Genomic DNA, 18,645 nt, shown 5'->3' with positions numbered 1-18,645 from the left:
ACAAGAATCCATCTATGAAAATGCTTATTCATGCGGTGTCATTATTCGCCAATGCAAGAGGATGAAAACAAGCCAGGAACAGAATTTGGAGCTCCAGGTCATACGGTGCAGTCTTTATCATTTGCTCACTAAATCCATCCTTCAGGGGGGTGAGAGAGTCTTGAGTCTTTGAAAGTAATTGGATAACAAACCTTTTCATTTATTTTTCTCAAAACCTCATCTTTTCTCTGCAAACAGCATGTGAGGGTTCCTGTGTGAGATTCTCATACTGTCTGCCCGCCTGTCTGTTCTGGCTCAGCTCTGTTCCACTGGATGAGTCAGTTTTTAATTGATGTGTTCTCTAAGGCATTGCTCGTACAATCTTTGCCCGTCCTTGTGCTCTTCAGGGAAATCACAAATTGCAGTGCAAATTCATCACAAAGCAGTTACTTCAAGCACTTGGAGGAACCTGTCCTCAGAATTGGTCCAAGTACGTGGGCGAAAAATATGACAACTTTGACGACTATGTAAATAATTTTGACGTGCATAAAAAAACACACTATTGTCTCTAACATCAGATCCGATCCTTTCTGATGTGTGCACTTTGGGCTTTTGGCTGTTGGGTAGAAATTGAATGGTAAGTGAGAGGGGAGATGCTATTGTCACTATCTCCCATTCCTCAAATGTCTAGGTTGAAGGCCCGCATGAGAAGATCCAGGTCACCAATATTTGCAGCCTGGAAGAGTTCGGGCTGGTCCATCATGGATAAGGCTATCCTCAGCGCAGCCCAGATGTTTCCAGACATCACCTGGTGGGACTGCTGGCGACTCCGGCTCTTCCTCTGAAGGCTTAAGGCAGTCAGGAAGTTCCTGGCTGCCTCTCTGGGGAAGCAACAATAATAGGAATATTGGTTTAGGCCCTGCACAAGATAAGATAAGATAATCTTTTATTAGTCCCACAAAGGGGAAACGTGCAGGATTACAGCAGCAGAGTGGAAAGTACAAACAAACAAACAAACAAACAAGAGACATGTTAATTTGCCTTATTTGGACTGATATGATATCCACTTTTTTTGTGCTGGCATTAGAAGGACTGGCCATGAAGGAATTAGCAAGCTAGCTAACTAACCAGCCGTACACTAGTTAGCTAGCTAGCCTGCTAATTCCTCCATGTTTTATTGCTACACTGGTAACAGAAATTTGGCCTAAAAATGTTGACACTCATCCAGTGATAGCAAGTGTGTGGATAAAGCTTTAAGTTGTTAAATTTTGCTCATTTACTCTGGCTTTCGGTGCTTAATAATCACAACAATGAGTTGGCGATATACCATAAGTCGGTTTAGTTTATACGGAAGTTAGCCCGCTACAACAGTCGCAATGGCAACAATACACATAAAAATGGCCACCGTTCTGACCATTATGCTACTTTGTTTCGAATGTGAATGTTAGCAAGCCGGCTAGCACAGAAAGCTATTGGGACTGACTTGCTCTTGCATGGTTCTTGCTGGCTAGCGTATAAGCTTGGCAGTTCACCACTAGTCCAAGTCCCTCTGTCAACAAGCATCTAGCACTGCCTATTAGGCTACATAGGGAGGTACAGATGAACTTTGCTACGCATCTGTCCTGTGGGCAGGACTATGTGGGTGTGTACGGACTGTATTCAATTGACATCTCTCTGACTTGCATGGGACAAATTATACCTTTATTATTAGTGCTTGGAGCAGAGGTCTAATCAGCCATAATATTGAAAACACCTGTGGGTGGGTGCAGAGCCTTAAACGTATGCTGGTGATCTCACAGCATGTGTGCAATCTGCCCAGAATGATACACTGTCTCTGGAAATACGCACTTTATTTTGTTGGGATGAAGACAGACATCCCAGAGACAGATTGAACACTGCTGGCTATTGGAGGTAAGCACGGAGAATACGTCCTTTTTTGTAATTTAGGTGAACTAACCCTTTAAACCTGCTTTGCATACTATGTGACATGTCGTATATGGATATTGTAAATGCAGAAACACCTGTAGCTTTAAGCTAAAGACCCTACTCCATACTCTATTTTGAACACAGCCTTTTTTTAAAAGGGGGCCCCTTTGCTCCATTCATTTGCTGACTACACGTTTGCTGTGCACATTGTCACAAACACTAAAGTGGTAAATGAAGTGGCTGCCTTTGGGAGCGAACATTAATAATTTAAGCTAGCGTTAGCTTACACGCCCCACTTCACACTGTTGTTGCTTATAGATCATTTGATGTGCTAACTAGCATTAGCAAACACTACTGTCATTGCTTCCATGTAACTTAATTTGCTAGCTAGCCCACTTGGTCCCGCCATGTCGCTTCAGGATAGTGTGTGAAGGAATAATCATGTCGCAATTTCCAATTATGTGTGGTTGCCGTTTGTGTGCTTGGTTGCTATTAGTTGTAGGTAACGAAGTGTGCAGCAGAGTTGTTTGTTTTTGGAAGTTTGTTTTCTTTTGGATGTTGTCTAGCAGGTTCATAATGAGTCTGTAATGTTCTTGATCAAGGTAGCTAGCTCATTTTGAAATATGAATACTCATGTTTGAGTATTATGAATGCTGTGGGCTGAATTGTATTTCCCTCTAGGTTTTTGCCAATTCACACAATTATGTCTGTAATACTAATTTTATGTTAAGGCCAACAGGCATTTGTCTCATGCTAAATTAACATTTTCTGCACACCTGTTGTGGATTTTTTTATAATCGACCAAGCATTTGAGAAATATCACTCAAAAGGAATTGCTGTTACGGTCGACATTAAGTTTATATTTACGTGCTGCTGATCATCTTATCTGATATCTCACAATATATAGTAATTCAAGAGTTTGCCTTAGAGCTGCAACGATAAGTTGTTAAGCAATCATTTTAATAATTAGTTTATTGTTTCAGTCATTTTTCAAGTAAAAATGACAAACATTCCCTGGTTGCAGCCTCTTCAATGTGAGGATTTGATGCTGACTAATCATATTCAAGGTTTGGACCATTGGTGGAATAAAACAAGAAATCTGAATACTGACTGGGCTGTGCAATTGTCACTATTTTCATACAGATTAATCACTTATTGAGAACACAAGAGGCCGATTAATCGATAATCACATCCTTGATTTGGATATTTGTGTATGCTTGCTGCATAGTTGCTGCATAACTGGTGGATTGCTGAGTTTAGATCTATTCATCTCACTTCGCTAGATTGTATATTCTCATCAATGGCTGGAAGTACCATTCTGACTTTTCTTCATGCTACCCTAATTAACTCTACTCCACTTCTTTAAACAAGTGTAAGAACTAACTCTCTTATAGTCCCAGGTCACTCACCTGTGTGCCCCCAGGTTAATACAGCTGATGCCCAAGTTGTAGCGGGACCTAATGAACCCCGGTTGCAGCTCTAGGGCTCGCGTGTACGCCTCCACCGCTTCCTCACTCCGGTCCCCGTTCGCCAGTGTGGCCCCCAGGCGGTTCCACAACAAGTAGTCCTGGATGGAGGGCGAGTGGTGGTGTTGGTTGAGTGATAAGCAATGTTAAATGGTGAAGATGAAAAGTTTGTTTTTAGTAAAGTTCACTGTGACGTGTGTTATAAGACGCTGTCAGGGTTGATAATGTTGTTCGCACATACATATTCCTGCATGTTTTTAATTAGTAAACACACTGGCGAATTCCTTTCTGCCTGCATTAAAAACTAATCGGCAACATTTCTTTAGTTATATTTAAGTCTTAAATGCTTTCCATCTCTGAAAGAGCCTGATTAAGTAGCTGACAGTGTCTTTAACAGGAAAGTGCGAGTGAACTGGAGCTGAATAATCTAAGCTACTGCTACACAACATTCAGCCTTGTATATGCAAACACAGCAGTGTGCGAGTGAGACGTAATTCTGTTTTAAATGTTTTTAGGCACAAATAACAAGGAAGTGTTTGGAGCATTACGCATCTCCCTGCTAAGAAGTAACCTAATAAGGGTATTTTAAGGAGAGCTGAGTTACGTCAGACTGTGTCCTTGCTGTTGTTTCCCACCTGCAGGTAGACAGTCACATACAGAGGTCATGGTCTGCTACAGTATAGAGGTCCTTCATCTTTGGCTAAGCCTAGCAGCAGGATATAATTATCTCCCCTTGTGTTCAGAGCTTTTTTTTTACCAGCAGGGGAGCCGATATTACCAAGTCAAATGTGGGAGGTTGGATTTAACAGTGAGTAATATTCGTGCCGGCCTGGGACAGTGCTGTGAGGACAGAGACAGATTTGCATGAAGGAGATGCAGAGATTGGGGGGGAAAAGTTTGTGGTTGTAATTATGTGTTTATTTTCTTTGTTGTGTATGAAATATGCCCAAAAGTCTGGTTTTCTGTGTAAATATGTGTGTGTGTGTGTGTGTGTGTGTGTGCACTAGATCCTGCTCTACTGAGAGCAAATGTGTGCCAGTCCAGAGTTCATGAGGCCACATTTGGCAGCTCCTTGCTTCACATATTGCTGTGACAGTCTGATGTGCTTCATTGCATCTGTTTGCTTGAGCTCTCCCTTGATATTTGTAGCTCCATCTCTCCGAGGATGTGTACAAGCTTGAGGGCTTCATGCTGTACGTGTTTGCATGGGAACATGTGGTGTGTGACAGATCATGGTTTCAAGTGTGTGCTTTAGTGTCGTGCGTGTGTGTGTGTGTGTGTGTGTGGGGGGGGGGGGGGTTAGCAGATCTTTGGTACTGAATGTATTTCTCAGAGTCAGTTTAATGAGTTTAGTGTCTAACAGACCAACCATAAAAGGTTAGTGAAAGATTTCCATGTATATTGTTATTGCAATTATAATTAATATTACACATATCATCAGCTCTTACTACAAAGTTAAAACAAATGCAACAGCCATAATAACTCAGGGAATTAATGGATTTGTATTTAATGGAAATAAATACAATATATTTGATATATGAAGATCTAATATATTCACAATGTACCATGGAAAATAAAAAAAAATATGTTGTGTAATAACTTCAAATAGAACAGTATTATGGCTAGTTTCAACAGTGAATTGTGATTTGGAATGATAAATGCCACAATATCACAATATTGTGCGGCACTCCTTCCAAACCTCTGTGAGTTTTGGAGAAAAGTACTGTTGCAGAACAGTAGTCATAGTTTCTGTCTTTATTACCATCATTATTGCAATACTATAAAATTAAATCTTATTTCTGTAATAACGGAAACATTATGTACAGGAAACATTTTGGCAAAGATCACACGTGTGTGTGTGTGTGTGTGTGTGTGTGTGTGTGTGTGTGTGTGTGTGTGAGACAACCTATCAACAGCCACCAGCTAGGATAGGAAAACCAACCAGTATCCTCTGATTTCCAATTTTATAAAATGTATCCGTTGTGAATATTTGACTGAGCCTCTGATCAACCATAAATAGTGTTTCATGAAAGGCCCAGAGTTTACATCATTGGCACAACTGAGTGCCAGCTGGAGTCAACCAGCTGTCGAACATGTTGTCTCTGCAAGGAGACCAGTGCATCCATGTGTTCACCAACCACAGCTTACAGTGATCTCTGCCAGTGAGACCCCAGTATGTACTGAATAGCAGCAAACATTTCAACATCTCAGAAAGTAAATTTAAATAATTGCATGGCTGGACACCACAAGTGTAATTGGAAAGTACTGTATGTTTGGAGGAGAACTGACCCTTTAAGAATATGGTGATCTACAACATCAGTGCCAATATCATACTGTATGGCACTCTCTCTTTTGTGTTAAAAAATATTCTGAATGAAAACAATATATTCTTATGTATTGCACACTAACCAGTATACGTGAATCTCACCGTGTATTTAGATTTTTGTTGTATTACAATATACTGTATTTCTAAATATGTCGTTATAGTTAATGCTTGTTTCATAAGCAACAAACAGAACAAATTATAATTAAATTATGTATTTGATTTAAGATGCAGATTTGAACTTTTTTGGCTTTTACATTTACAAATTAGGTCATTTGCATTTTGCACTTGCATCTCTTGTATTTTGTATCTGACAAGTGCCTCTGCCAAGTGTTTGTGCAACTTTAGCTTCATTCTTTCTAATCTGCATGTTTCCGCGTGTGTGTGTGTGTGTCCTACCTCGGGCCGCACTGACAGGGCCGTATTAAAGGCCTCTACAGCTTTGTTAAACTCTCCGCTGAGGTTGTAGAGCACTCCGAGGCCTGTCTGTAAATCCGGGTCGATGCTGTCAGAGTTGTGCTGAACTGCTTCCAGGAAGAGCTCCTTGACCTCGGGTAGCAGGGAGCTGTGGACACGCACACACATACAGCTAAGGATTAATGTGACTTAAGGCAGCTGAGTGAGCGCTCTTAAGATCTCACAGCTATGATGTGCACTGTACTGCTGCATGTCAACTTATATACAAAGTGTAAGAAAACGAGACGGAGAGGGAGATTGACAGGAGACTAAATGAGAGAGAAAGTGAGGGAAGAAAAGAGAAATAAGAGGAAGGAAAAATGCTAAAATAGTTGAGTTAAAAAAAGGACCAATAGTATTCAGTTCTTTTTTTGTTCATTGGTTCAGATTATTTAAATCATGTCCTCAGTGTTGTCTAGAGATGTCACATGATCAGGAATTTAGTAGTTGATACCAATACCAGTGAAATGCCACCATTCTTGACACCTGATTCGATACCACTGTAAATAAGTTCACCCGTTCTAAAATCGGTGTAAAAAGTCAAAAATGTTAAATGTTATTCATCTACATTGTTATTTTCATCTATAGTGTTTATTTGCATAAAAACACACAATGCAAATGATTAGGAAATAAACAATTGTATTTTTATGTAAATATTTGATTTTATATTGCTTTGAAAACATCTCCCCCAAACAACTGGATTTATTAGTTTCTCGTCAAAAACTAAATTTTACAAATTACATTTGAACACATAATCATGATGTCATGATTTACCTACTTCAAATACTATTTTTTCCTGAGTAGAGCTTGAACCGTTCATGATGTAACTCAATGGAACCTCCGTTAACATTAGCTGTTCGCTCCATTAGGGGGCCTAAAATCCATTGTTGTCAATGTAGACGCGCAGAAGGCGCTCAAAAGTGAGACTGACACCGTCACGGTGCACAAGCGTTCCCAAGCGGCCATTTTTTTTCAGGGCAAGACGGCTAAAAATAGTGCAACTTTACTTTTTGTAACAAGGAACAACCAATCACAGCTGGCAGATATATTTTCTACTCCGAGCTTTATGCTCCGTCACTGAATATTTAACTTGCTTCGTCACAACTCCTGGTTGAAAGGTCAGACAAATTGACACACACAAATCGAGCAGACACACACACTGTGTCAGATTTACGGTGCTAGAAATCCATTTATCTTTGTTTTGACTTGCCTTTTTGAGTCAGTAAGACTTACTGCTAAAGTACCACAACTTCATCAACATTGTCATTGCAACTTGCAGGTTTTGGGCTCAACCCCTCAAGCACCTTCGATAGAAAATGAAAGTGGCACCGCCGGTGTTTTCCACCCGTTTTTAGACGAACCATGTGAGCGGCCCCTTATTAAGCCAAGCAGGACGGGTTAACAGCTACCATTAGTACCTTCTGCCGATTTCAACCCTGATCTGTTATTGACAATGTAGCACTAGCAAAGAATAAATGGGGTCCATCCCCCGGACGAGTCGTTATTTTTTACAAACATGAAAGTATCGGTTCTCGTGACATGTTGGCAGAAAAAGTAGTTTAGTGTGGTATTTGAAAGCCTTGTATGTTTTTTTACTCTCTTTTATGTATATGTATGTGTGTATATATGTGTGTCTATATATGAATTTGTCTTTTTTTTTAAATATAACTAGGCTAAATGTTTTTTCTAGAGCAGCAACTGATTTGTTTACAACAGCATCGTCTCAATACAAAATAACTAATATCTCACCGCAAACAAATCTAAAATGTCAAAGATAAATCATAATCCTGACTGAAGTCTAGATAATGAAGAACACAGACATCAGTCTGTATCAGTGCTCCATCCTGGCCTCTGTCCTCCCTCTGCTGATGGGATTCATGCCTGCAGGTACTCTGGTAGAAAGTGGAAGGGCTGCTTTTGCCAAATTAAAGATACATTGCAAACTAAGCTAAACAGGCAGACATACAGACAACTTTTGTTTTAGCTTGTGTAGCCGAGGGGTTACGTTGCGTCTATACTTTATGAAGGCAATTAACTAATAACATCGCGGCTCTGTAGTCTGCACTAAGGTGGCAACATTTTTATTACTCTTTGTCAGCAACAGCGCATCATCACTTTACTCTTTCCGTTATTCCCTTCGCAATAAAAACCCAGGACAAATACACTGGAACACCCGTCAGAAACTCGGGTTTTGTAGTACACCTAATGTTCAAATGTCTGAATACGCACCAAAGGCGTTAAACTGCTTTGACGCTCCTGCTCCGACCTAGTTGTGATTTTCGGAGCATCAAATGAACACACCGGTTTGTGTGCTCTCTGCAGAACAGTGACTCTACTCAGCCAAAGACTGATGTAAGATAAGCTTCCTTCTGTTAACACCACTGTACAACTCCGAGTAGTCCCAAGATCTCCAACAGAGGAATATGTCTTCCATCCAGTGGGTCACATGACTCCAATTTCACATTATCATTCATAAAAAAAAAAATGTATGTGTTAATACTGTAGGTATCTGTAATATACAAAATTGTTACCTAAATAGTGACCTTTTCCTAAAATATTGCTGGTTCTGTGGTGTTGGCATTTCAAATCTGATGTCTGAAAGGCGCCATCGGAGCATCAAATGAGGCCCTGTCAATCATCGTTTGGGGCTTTGAAGTAATTCAGAGCTTCCACAAAGACAGAGCAGATTAACATGTGACCTTTCTGCATGTTTACATGTTATTTGAACAGTTGTATTGATAAATCATTGGCTTTATTGCACTTACTTACAGATACGAGAGTAGTCATTAACTCGAGAAATCTTCACTTCACCTGATTTCCTTCACTGTCTCCACTGTGACCACTCTGATCTGCTGTTTGCTGACTTCACTGTGTGTGTGTGTGTGTGTGTGTGTGTGTGTGTGTGTGTGTGTGTGTGTGTGTCGATTTGTCTTTTAGCACCAGTACTGAACTGACTCTGAACTGTTCGAAGGTTGAAATTCAGGTTTGGTATTTAAATATCAGTCTTTTTGTTTGGACACTTGACATTGTTTTTACAAAACGTGTGCCAGATAAGGAAGTTAGAAATACAAACGTTGTTGCAAGTTCAGATTGTAAGACCTATAAATACAGCTCAATACTCTATTCTGAAGTATTGTTGTTGTTGTACTCTGCCTATTCAGTCTTAATACTCCACCTTTCGTATCTGCCCACGTTGGGAGCCGTAGACCTCCTGCGTTGGGAGTTTGGGGATCCCATCAGGTGGGTCTTGCCCTTCAGCAGGTGCTTGTATTTTGGATTGTGTCGCAGCCAGCGGAGCAGGGCCTCGCAGGCGTCATTTCGCATACCAGTGTTGGTCAGGCTCACTGCCAGAGCCATGAGGCCCGGGAGGTTGTTTGGGTGGAGCTCCAAACACCTGGATGGAGACAGGACCGCGGCATGGGCGAGAAGAGATGGTGTAAGTTGTGCACTTCAAAGGAAAAGCTAGATTTGACAGGCATTAATTGGGACAGGCCAAAGCAAGGGAACATCAGGCGTGGGCTAATGATTTCTGGATGGATGAGCTGTACTCTGCCCTCAGCAGCAGGGTGAGATGATTTGCATTAGGTTTGCATTTAGTAAAAAGAAATGCTCTCGTGATAGTACCAGAGCGAGAGATGTGCGTTTGTAGCGGGTGCTTAAGTTATATCACCGGTTATATAATTCGGACAACTGCCACTAAGATCTACGCTTGCTTTTGTAATTGAAATGGGGAGAAGAAGCAGCACTATGTTAGAGGAACAACTTGGATTAGTTTAAAAACTGGAGGACAGACCAAAACAAGACTTAGCTTTCATCAAAATGATTTTCAAGGCAGATTTGCGACAGCAGATGCAACAACTTCCTGAAAACCCTCATAATCTCAGTCAAACCAAATTAATTCAATCCCCCACTGCAATGTGCTGAGGCTGAGACGATTACATAAACTCTGGTTAAGGCAATTCAATTGTGCACACGTGCACACGTTCAAGCATGTGGTTTTCTGTGCAACATGTGTACCATGCGTACGAGTTATAAAAATCGAAAGATAAATTCAACAGATCCATATTTTTAAGTAAGTCCAATGTGACCAGACAGCCATGTTATCCAGGGACATGTCCCAGATTTAGCAGATTTGTTAGTGTACAGAACTGGCTGACCATTAAAAAAACACAACATAACCACACATCAGTCACATTTTCCTTCTTCAGTTACCCACAGCACTTCAGAACATGTTTCAGAGAGCTGTGGAGACAAAGCGAAGCACAAAATAACCCAAACTAAGCAAAACTAGACATTAGCCAAACAAAATGTGTTTTTTTTGTCTGTGTGGCAATATTTAATGAAGTGGTAAAAAAACAACTGAATAACATGGTGCTTGCCAACTGAAGTGTTGCCAGCCAGTGTAGCAACAACAGGAGTAATGCCAGTTAAACATCTAATCTCACTTCGTACCCGAACAGTCCCCTCACAGATGGAGCTGTTACATAATAAACAAACTAAAGTGTACACCATGCAAACTATCTGAGATCTGAATACCGCTTCAGAATATGCATGAGTCTATTGGATTGAGCAAGATTCTTGCAGGGACTGAACAATAAATTATTCTCATCCTTTGGAATCCCATTTATGTAGAACAGCAATTACATTTTTTAAATTGATTTTTGAATTTCACAGAATGGACGATCTGCCTTCTTTCTCCCCCTGAATGGCTGTCTCCTGTTTTCAGTTGACTCGTCAGTGTTCACACTCTCAGATAGGTGCAATTTCGGGCTTCAGCAGTGTTATGAATGAAAGTGGGCCACCACCCATTGTGGACTCCTACCGTGGCTCTGTGCAATCACCATCCATGTGGAGTGGTTCTATTTTAGGAATAAAAGTCGCAGAAATGTTTCCTTCCAATACCCAGTTGGTAAAGTAAAATGGTGATGCCATTCTTCCTACAAAATATGACATCCGAATTTTGAGTTCTCTTGCTGCCAAAAAGTTTATTGAAACCTCTCAGGCAAATTTCATATGAAGAGCAGTAACAGCTGACAATCTATCGATTTGAGTTTCTAAATGGGAATGTGTTGCAGTTGTTTGTCCTTACCTCTGGAGGGACACGATCGCTGCCTGCTCGTTCTCATTTTCCGCCTGCGTTGTCCCCAACACTTGCCAAGCCTGCGGGGAAACAAAATACAGGTAACAGTAAACAGCAGGTTGGAAACCTGGACTCCATAGCCGGTGTTCTCTAGGGGATGAACAGTAGCTCAGTAGCTCAGCATCGTCTGTCACGCACAATGAGTGAGATCCAGCACGGAGCGAAGGATGCCAGAGGAGCTGCAGAGCATTTAAACATTCAGAACTCCATCAAATGGAAAACTTTCATGAGGTCAAACAAGGGCGCATGCAATTATGATTACAAATTGTGTGCGTTAAAAAAAGTGTTTAGCTTTGAGGGTTTTCCTCAGATACTCTAGTCTAAACTAAGATATTAAACCAGCCGAGCAATAGAAAGCCACATATTATTCAACGAGGCTATCATAGATGACTTGCTGACATGCTGCTCTATCTCTTTAAAAAAGAAAGTGATCATTTAGGTGAGGACTCCTCATTTATTCAAAGTTGAACGATTAGTTGTACCGATCGGGCAGGATATACAGATCAGGTAGCAAATTAAACATGTTGTTGTTCCTGTGTAGCATAAATGTGCTGATAAATCGTATGATAACGTCCTATTAAATCGAAGCAACTTGCATGCCCACTGATACCCGATCCAGCATCTTAGGCTGTATCGGAGTCATTTCCAAAACTGTTATAGGCAACGGAACACATTTAATTTACAATTATATAAAAAAGATAGAAGCAGCAAATCGTCACACTGGAGAAACTGAAACAAGCAAATGTTTTGGCCTTTTTGCTTGAAACATAACTTAGAATAGTTGCTAGATTAATCAACTAGCCTTTGGTTGTTGAGTTTTTGCTCAGTAAATGTTGAATGTGACCGTGTGAGAGGCTCTGTGGTTGATCTTTGTGCCAGGGTTGGTCCTCCGCAGGGACATGCAAATGGAAAGTACCTTTGATCAGCACAAGAGGGCACAAATGATGTAACCAACCCTTAATCCCAAATGTAAGATTAGGAGACTGCTCCTCTGTGTTGGTGCCTGTAAGGGCACTCTTAATAACCTGTTCTAAGGCTAATCTTTGGAGATGCATTTTTTGTTCCACTCAAAATGACGGTCGAAATGTTTTTTTTCTGAATGATTCAGAGGTCTTCACAGTGGGGCAATAAGCCACTAAGCGCCCTAGGTGGAATTTTGGAATCGTATTAGTTCCATACACCGTGGGATAATCCTCTCCCCGGAATAACTGGCACATTTCTATATTCCAGGGGATTCCGAAAGTACTTTGTATGAAGGATTTGCTCTTTCAGCCTGCAAAGAGGTCACTTCTTTAGAAACGGGGAGAATACAAAAAGGAGAAAAACCTGCGGATTGAGCCCTTATTCAGCTCAATGGGCAAATGGAAATTCTCATCAAGAGTACGAACAATGTGAATATTCTTGCTACAGTAAACAACTCTTTTGACAAAGAGGGAAACAAATCCTTTGCCCTCAACAGGCGATCAGCGTCTAGCCTGCGGGTGCTGCCTACTAAATCTGCTTCATACAGCCTGTGTGGTCAATACGAGTCGTTCCTCTCTAGATTCTCTCAGTATGAGGTGGAGTTATTGGGGTTGGATTTAGCCATAAGGAAAGAAAATGTGTGTGCTGAATGAATTCACCTCTGAATCCTGAGGGTCCTGCAGGACAGCTCCTTCCAGCAAAAGCACAGCGTTTTGCAAGTCTCCCTCTCGTGACTTCTTTTGTCCCTCTTCAAATGCGTTAGGCAAGTCTTTATAAGGATTATCTGTGTGGAAGTAGTAGCCCTGTCAGCAAAAAAAAATAAAAAATAGGGACAGTGGTAATGTCAGTTTCTCTCTCTTCCATATTCAAATGCAAACCAGGGCAACCAGGGTGTCCTGTGCAGTTGTATATTGAAGCAAAGCTCCAGCAGCAGGAATTGATCTTTTATCTGCCTCACATCAAACCTGGGCTGAGCTCCCCGGGATTTGTCTGTTCTCTTTAAATGTTACACTTTGCATTTTCAAACTTTGATTACCCCGGTGTGTTGTTGGCCGCTTCACAGCGTGATGACTTTGAAACGGCTTTTTCTTTACTTTTTTTCTGCACTGGGATCAATCAGAAAGCCCAGAGGTCTGATCTCGTATGATTTCCTTATATAAGAAGGTCAGCTGATAACGTATACTGCTCAGCCATATGCACTGTCCTCTGAGACCCACAAACATGACTTTATATCTTATATGGTGATGCTACAGTATATGATAGAATGTAGGCTGTATTATGCCATATAATATATTCCTATTCCAAAATATTCTATGTGTATTAATCTGGGGATGAAATAGTACTTGACATGAATCAAATCATTAAATCTAATCTAATTTGTTAAAGTAATGTTAAGGACTTGAATTTACTGGTAAACTTAAAAACAAGGCAGCTCTGCACATTTTTGGCTTTTTTTTTAAAGGTTTCAATTCCTGTGAAAAGAGACATTTCCAAACCCAACATCAGTGTTTAATTAAAGGCATAGTCTGACATTTTGGGAGTCTTTTGCAGACAGTTAGGTGAGAGGATCGATAACACTGTCGTCTCCTCTCATTTCATGCATTAAGTATGACGTTAAGGCCCGGAGATTATCATGTTAGCTTAGCAGAAAGACTGGAAACGGGGGGGAATCGCTAGCAAAAGGAATGCCGACAACTTGTTGTTGTCATGTATGATTTGTAATCATCACGTTAACATAAATGAAATGTAAGAGCGATTACAAACTTTAACAGGGCTTTCTTTCACGTCTTGTATTTTTCAAACAGAATACAACGTTGTTGTTGCTGAACTTCCTCCGAGACAGTGGAATACTCCCACACGTGGCAGGCCAGACACTTGTCCGGTAAATTGACGCGACACAACAGGTAAACATCGGCCACTGCCAACGGTGAATGTCATTTTATTTGCCAATCTCTACTATCAAAATCACCTACCAGTACCACTAAAGACAGACATTTGATCTCATTCGTTTAATCCATACATGTAAATAGATGTGTTGACCTTCTGGGGTCTCGGCTGGTTGCCTGTTGATTGCCTCGTTTAAACAAACAAGATAGAATGTGTTCATTTGTGAGCTTCAGCAGTGTGCAGAGACAGCTTACTGTCGTTATGCTAAGCGAGGTCATTCACTTCCTGGTTTGAGCTCAATGATACAGACACAGATGATATTGATCTTATCATCTACCTCTCTGCAAGAAAGGGAATACGTGAATTCCCCTAAATGTTGAACTATTCCTTTTAATTTTGTGTGGAAAGGCAAATAGTGTTAATTGTGTGCTCTGTCCATTGAAGTCCCACTTTGGGAGTTATGCATGATTTAGGTGTATCATCTACAAAGTGTTATTCAAAAGTACAGTAAACCTACTTTGTTACTTTTTTCCAAATGCTGCGTAACTCATGTTACAGTTACGCTCAAGACATTGTTGACTAGGAGAGACAGAGGCTGCCAGTACTGTACATCTCAACATCAGTGTCATCAGGACACATTTCTGCACATGCTGTAATGATAGTGACCTTCTCATGCGGAGACACAGACGAGGGAATCTGTGCCTGCTCGTTTTCAGTCAGCCAGTTCCTCCGAGCGAGCTCTTCCCACTCCGCCTGCATCTTATCCCAGAATTCGGTGTCTGACTACAGCCATCAGAGAGAGGGGGGGGGGGCACCGTTGGGAGGAAGCCGGATGGATAGATGAGGGAGGGGGAGAGGGAGGGAGAGGAGAAAAGGAGGGAATGAGTGATTAGTGCACAGTAGAATAACAGCTTCTGTAATTTCCTGTCATCCTACTGTTGGAAATGTCACGTCTGTCTGGCTCACTGGCTGTAGCGTATGGACCTCCACCCGTGATGACTCATCACATTTCCAAGTCGAGTCAGAGCTATTCGCACTTACAAACAAATGTGTGGCCCCACCACAGAAAATCAATACACAAGATTTGAACCAATAATTTTTTTTAAAAATACAAAGGAATGAATACTGAACAGTAACTAAATCTAAAGTATTAATGTTTTCTGATGCGGTTAAAGGTGAGTAATAATTTCAGGATAGCTGGAAAACTGGTATTTAGAATAGACTTCACATTTAGGTGGAGCCTTAACTTCTCTATTAGTTTGACCTTTGAACTCTTATTTGTTGGCATTTCAGTTAGCTGACCGATCCGTGAAGGTTATGAGTTGAATATGCCAATCCACCTTCTGGAATAGCTTTTCATTGAACCTTTTCATTTAAGTCTGTAGGATGAACCTATAGACACAAGCTCACTCTATTAGTCTTGCATTCAATTTCTTCAATTAACAACAACCAGCATGGTTTGAAAGTATCTAAATCTAAACCGTTTGGTATACAACCTTTATTGTCTTTGCCTGCAATGCACATCACGTTTGATATTTCAGCGTAATGGGATGTAAACACCCATCCAATGCATATCAAATGACTAAAATTAACTGCTTTAATAAATAAGCGCTTCAACTCATTGCAAAGAGACAACATTTGCACACAAGTCCAGGAATATTCATTAAAGGATCATCTCTTCTCACACATAAGAATTGTGCACATTTCCATAATAAACTGACACCAGAAGTAGTTTTACACTTCAACAATCAGCAGCTGTCATCACACTAAAGCTGTTTGGATGATGAGTTTGCCTTAGTTCATAACTTAAGGACATTGAAGATATTGTTCACTTCTACTTTGCCTCAAAACCCAGAGTTTGATTGGATTTAAGTGAGGGTTGTGTGTGTGCGTTTCATTTGTTCAAATAATCAGCTTAGCTAGAAGAAGATAAAGGCTTGAAATCCAGATCAGACCAGACGAGTGGTTTGGAAAAGAGTCAGTCAATGAGCAAGGCGGAGTGAAGATCAACTCAAGGAAGTATAATCATGAGTCAGACATACGATGTTCCTCTACAGTTTGATTGTTAATCGTGATGGTGATAAGTGTTGTGGAAAAACTCTAATTTCCATATTCAAACTGAAGGTTAAGTTGTTTCTATACAAATCAGGACCTTGTGAAAAGTATGATGACGTACCAGATTATTGCTTGTATTTCAACTCATTTGCACTCATTGTATGAAACTTGAAAATCAATATATAGTTTTTAAAACGCATCAACGATCACAGTGTAGGTGCTGTTTTTAGTTCATTTAATCATGCAACATAAAAATGTACTTTCATTGTTTTGCAGATGACGCCCCGATTAACTTCTCACTCTAGACAAATAAATACATACATTTTCATCTTAGCATATTTTTTTTTTCATTTAGATATAACTCCTGATTAGCCTCTGTAGGTGGTAGTTTTGAAAGATGTGCTAAAAACTTATTCAGCCATGTTTGTTTTTTTCATCTCAGGTGTGCTGCTAAAATTAGAACCATCATGAATCGTAGTGATAGCGAGAGGATTATGTGTGCTTTTATCTTCTCTTTTCACTTCCTCACTCTGTTTAGCTGCATTAGCCAAGAAGAGTTGAAACAGCTTCAGGGTGTTCAAAAAGCTGCATCAAGGGATTTAGCTATGAAACAGGCCCACATAGGATGGTAAAACGGGACAGATACTGTCACTGCATACCTGTTTATCCACATGAACCACTCTTCACATTTAAAAAAAGAGAAAACACTTCAATTTAAAACTGGTTAGCTTGTAACTCTTGTTATTTCCTTTTTATAAAACAGTGGTGGGGAACACCAGGAGCAAATGCCAAGAGTTTAGTTTTTATTAAAAACTATGACTAGTGTGTTCCATGCATGCCAAATTAATTGGCTCAAATTGCCTCCCAAGTTACCATATGATTGGTTGCTGACAAGCAATGTAGCATTTAAATGGCTACTTTTTTAAAGTGAGTCTGGTGCAGTGCTCACCACATATAAAACACACCAGGGCTCATCACGTCCAGCAAACTTCACGGAGATAGGTGTGCCTTTTCTCCTGGCGTACAGCATAAACGGACAACGTTAACGTCATGCCTGTTTTTCATGTGAGTTTTCTTCCAGCTGGCTGAGTCTATGATTGTTGTCTGTCTTCCTGTCAGAGGCAGAGCAAACCGGGAAGAATATCGCCGAGCAGAACAGCCTCCTGTGACTAATGGAGTCCTCTTTAGCCAGAAACTCATCAGTACGTACTGTGTACAGTACATGTATGTGTGTGTGGTGAAACTGTAGAGGAGTGCAGGGTCAGAAAGATCTACGGTACGTGTGTGTGTGTGTGTGTGTGTGTGTGTGTGTGTGTGTGTGTGTGTGTGTGTGTGTGTGTGTGTGTGTGTGTGTGTGTGTGTGTGTGTGTGTGTGTGTGTGTGTGTGTGTGTGTGTGTCAAAGGTCTTCTCATCTCCACATTTCAGAGACTTGTGATTGATATGGAGGCCATAGTGTGGCTCCTGATGGTGAGAGATGGCAGGTAATTGCAGGCTGCTGACTCTCAGACAAATTGCCCGAAGGTGAGTCGCTGCTGTCTGCGCTGTCTGGAAGTGTGCTGTCAGAGTTCCTGAGGTGGAGGAACTACATGTTCGGAGGCAGCGATAGGGCTGGAACTTGGATTTAGAGGTTTGCATGTTGAAACAGTGTTTTTCTTCTCTGAAGCCTCATAAGTTCACTTATTTATTTAGATACATATGTTAAAAGTGGTTTTATTTGATGGTAAAACTGTTAGTTTCATTTATTTACTTGCAGGCAATATTAATTAATCCAACACACATGAATATCATGACATTTTGTCTCAGTAAGACGCTTTATTGCTTTTGAAAATGCATTTGATCTTATAGTTGAAGTTGCAATAATTCAAATTTTACAATATATGTGACAGGATATTTTACAGGCTCTTCTCTTCTAATTCTGAATATGAATGAATTATATGAATTATATTATTGGATTATTACCACATTATTTATGAAAATTAATCCATCTAAAAAAGGTCTAGAGCCGGTATTCTACATCATTATATTGAACCTGGTCGCTGCTTTGGAAAAAGAAAGTCAAATCCTTTCACGGTGTCATCTGGGAGAAATAAAAAATTAGTATCATGTACGTTTATACTGTAGACTTTATGTCTAATAATATGTAGAATACAAGCGAGTCGCTGGATATGGATGACGCATCGTCTGAGATGGTTGTTTAAAAAAAGGGAGCTTCAAATTGACAGTTTATTTAATGAATGCACACTAAGGAAGAAAACCTTGTACTGTATCAACACGGGGTGTATGAGCCGTATTGTTGTTGCCTTTTTATTATAAGATTGATTTGTGACCAGACCAGCTGTTCTCTGCTCTCTGTTGTCCTGTAAACATTGATGTATTGTGAAGGTGTCCATGAGATGGCAGGACACTTAAATTCATTCATGTGCTTGCAGCATTTTTGTGATGTACCTTG

General features: G+C 40.4%; 1 protein-coding gene across 1 annotated transcript in view; it reads right to left on the bottom strand.

Moving 5' to 3' along the window:
• Positions 1–658: 658 nt before the first annotated feature.
• The window catches only part of pex5la (peroxisomal biogenesis factor 5-like a), a gene marked incomplete at both ends in the record, with an annotated part of 77,795 nt that continues 59,808 nt past the window's right edge, over positions 659–18,645 (bottom strand). The window contains 7 exons of the mRNA XM_079157403.1: positions 659–860; positions 3,315–3,472; positions 6,094–6,259; positions 9,326–9,544; positions 11,240–11,310; positions 12,913–13,056; positions 14,807–14,923. Coding sequence (XP_079013529.1) covers positions 659–860; positions 3,315–3,472; positions 6,094–6,259; positions 9,326–9,544; positions 11,240–11,310; positions 12,913–13,056; positions 14,807–14,923 — 1,077 coding nt within the window. The remainder of the gene's footprint in view (positions 861–3,314; positions 3,473–6,093; positions 6,260–9,325; positions 9,545–11,239; positions 11,311–12,912; positions 13,057–14,806; positions 14,924–18,645) is intronic.

This window comes from Pholis gunnellus (assembly GCF_910591455.1).
Source record: "Pholis gunnellus genome assembly, chromosome: 4".
In the NCBI taxonomy this organism is placed as follows: domain Eukaryota; kingdom Metazoa; phylum Chordata; class Actinopteri; order Perciformes; family Pholidae; genus Pholis; species Pholis gunnellus.
Note: the sequence above shows the minus strand (reverse complement) of the source record. Positions and strands in the feature narration are given on the sequence as shown.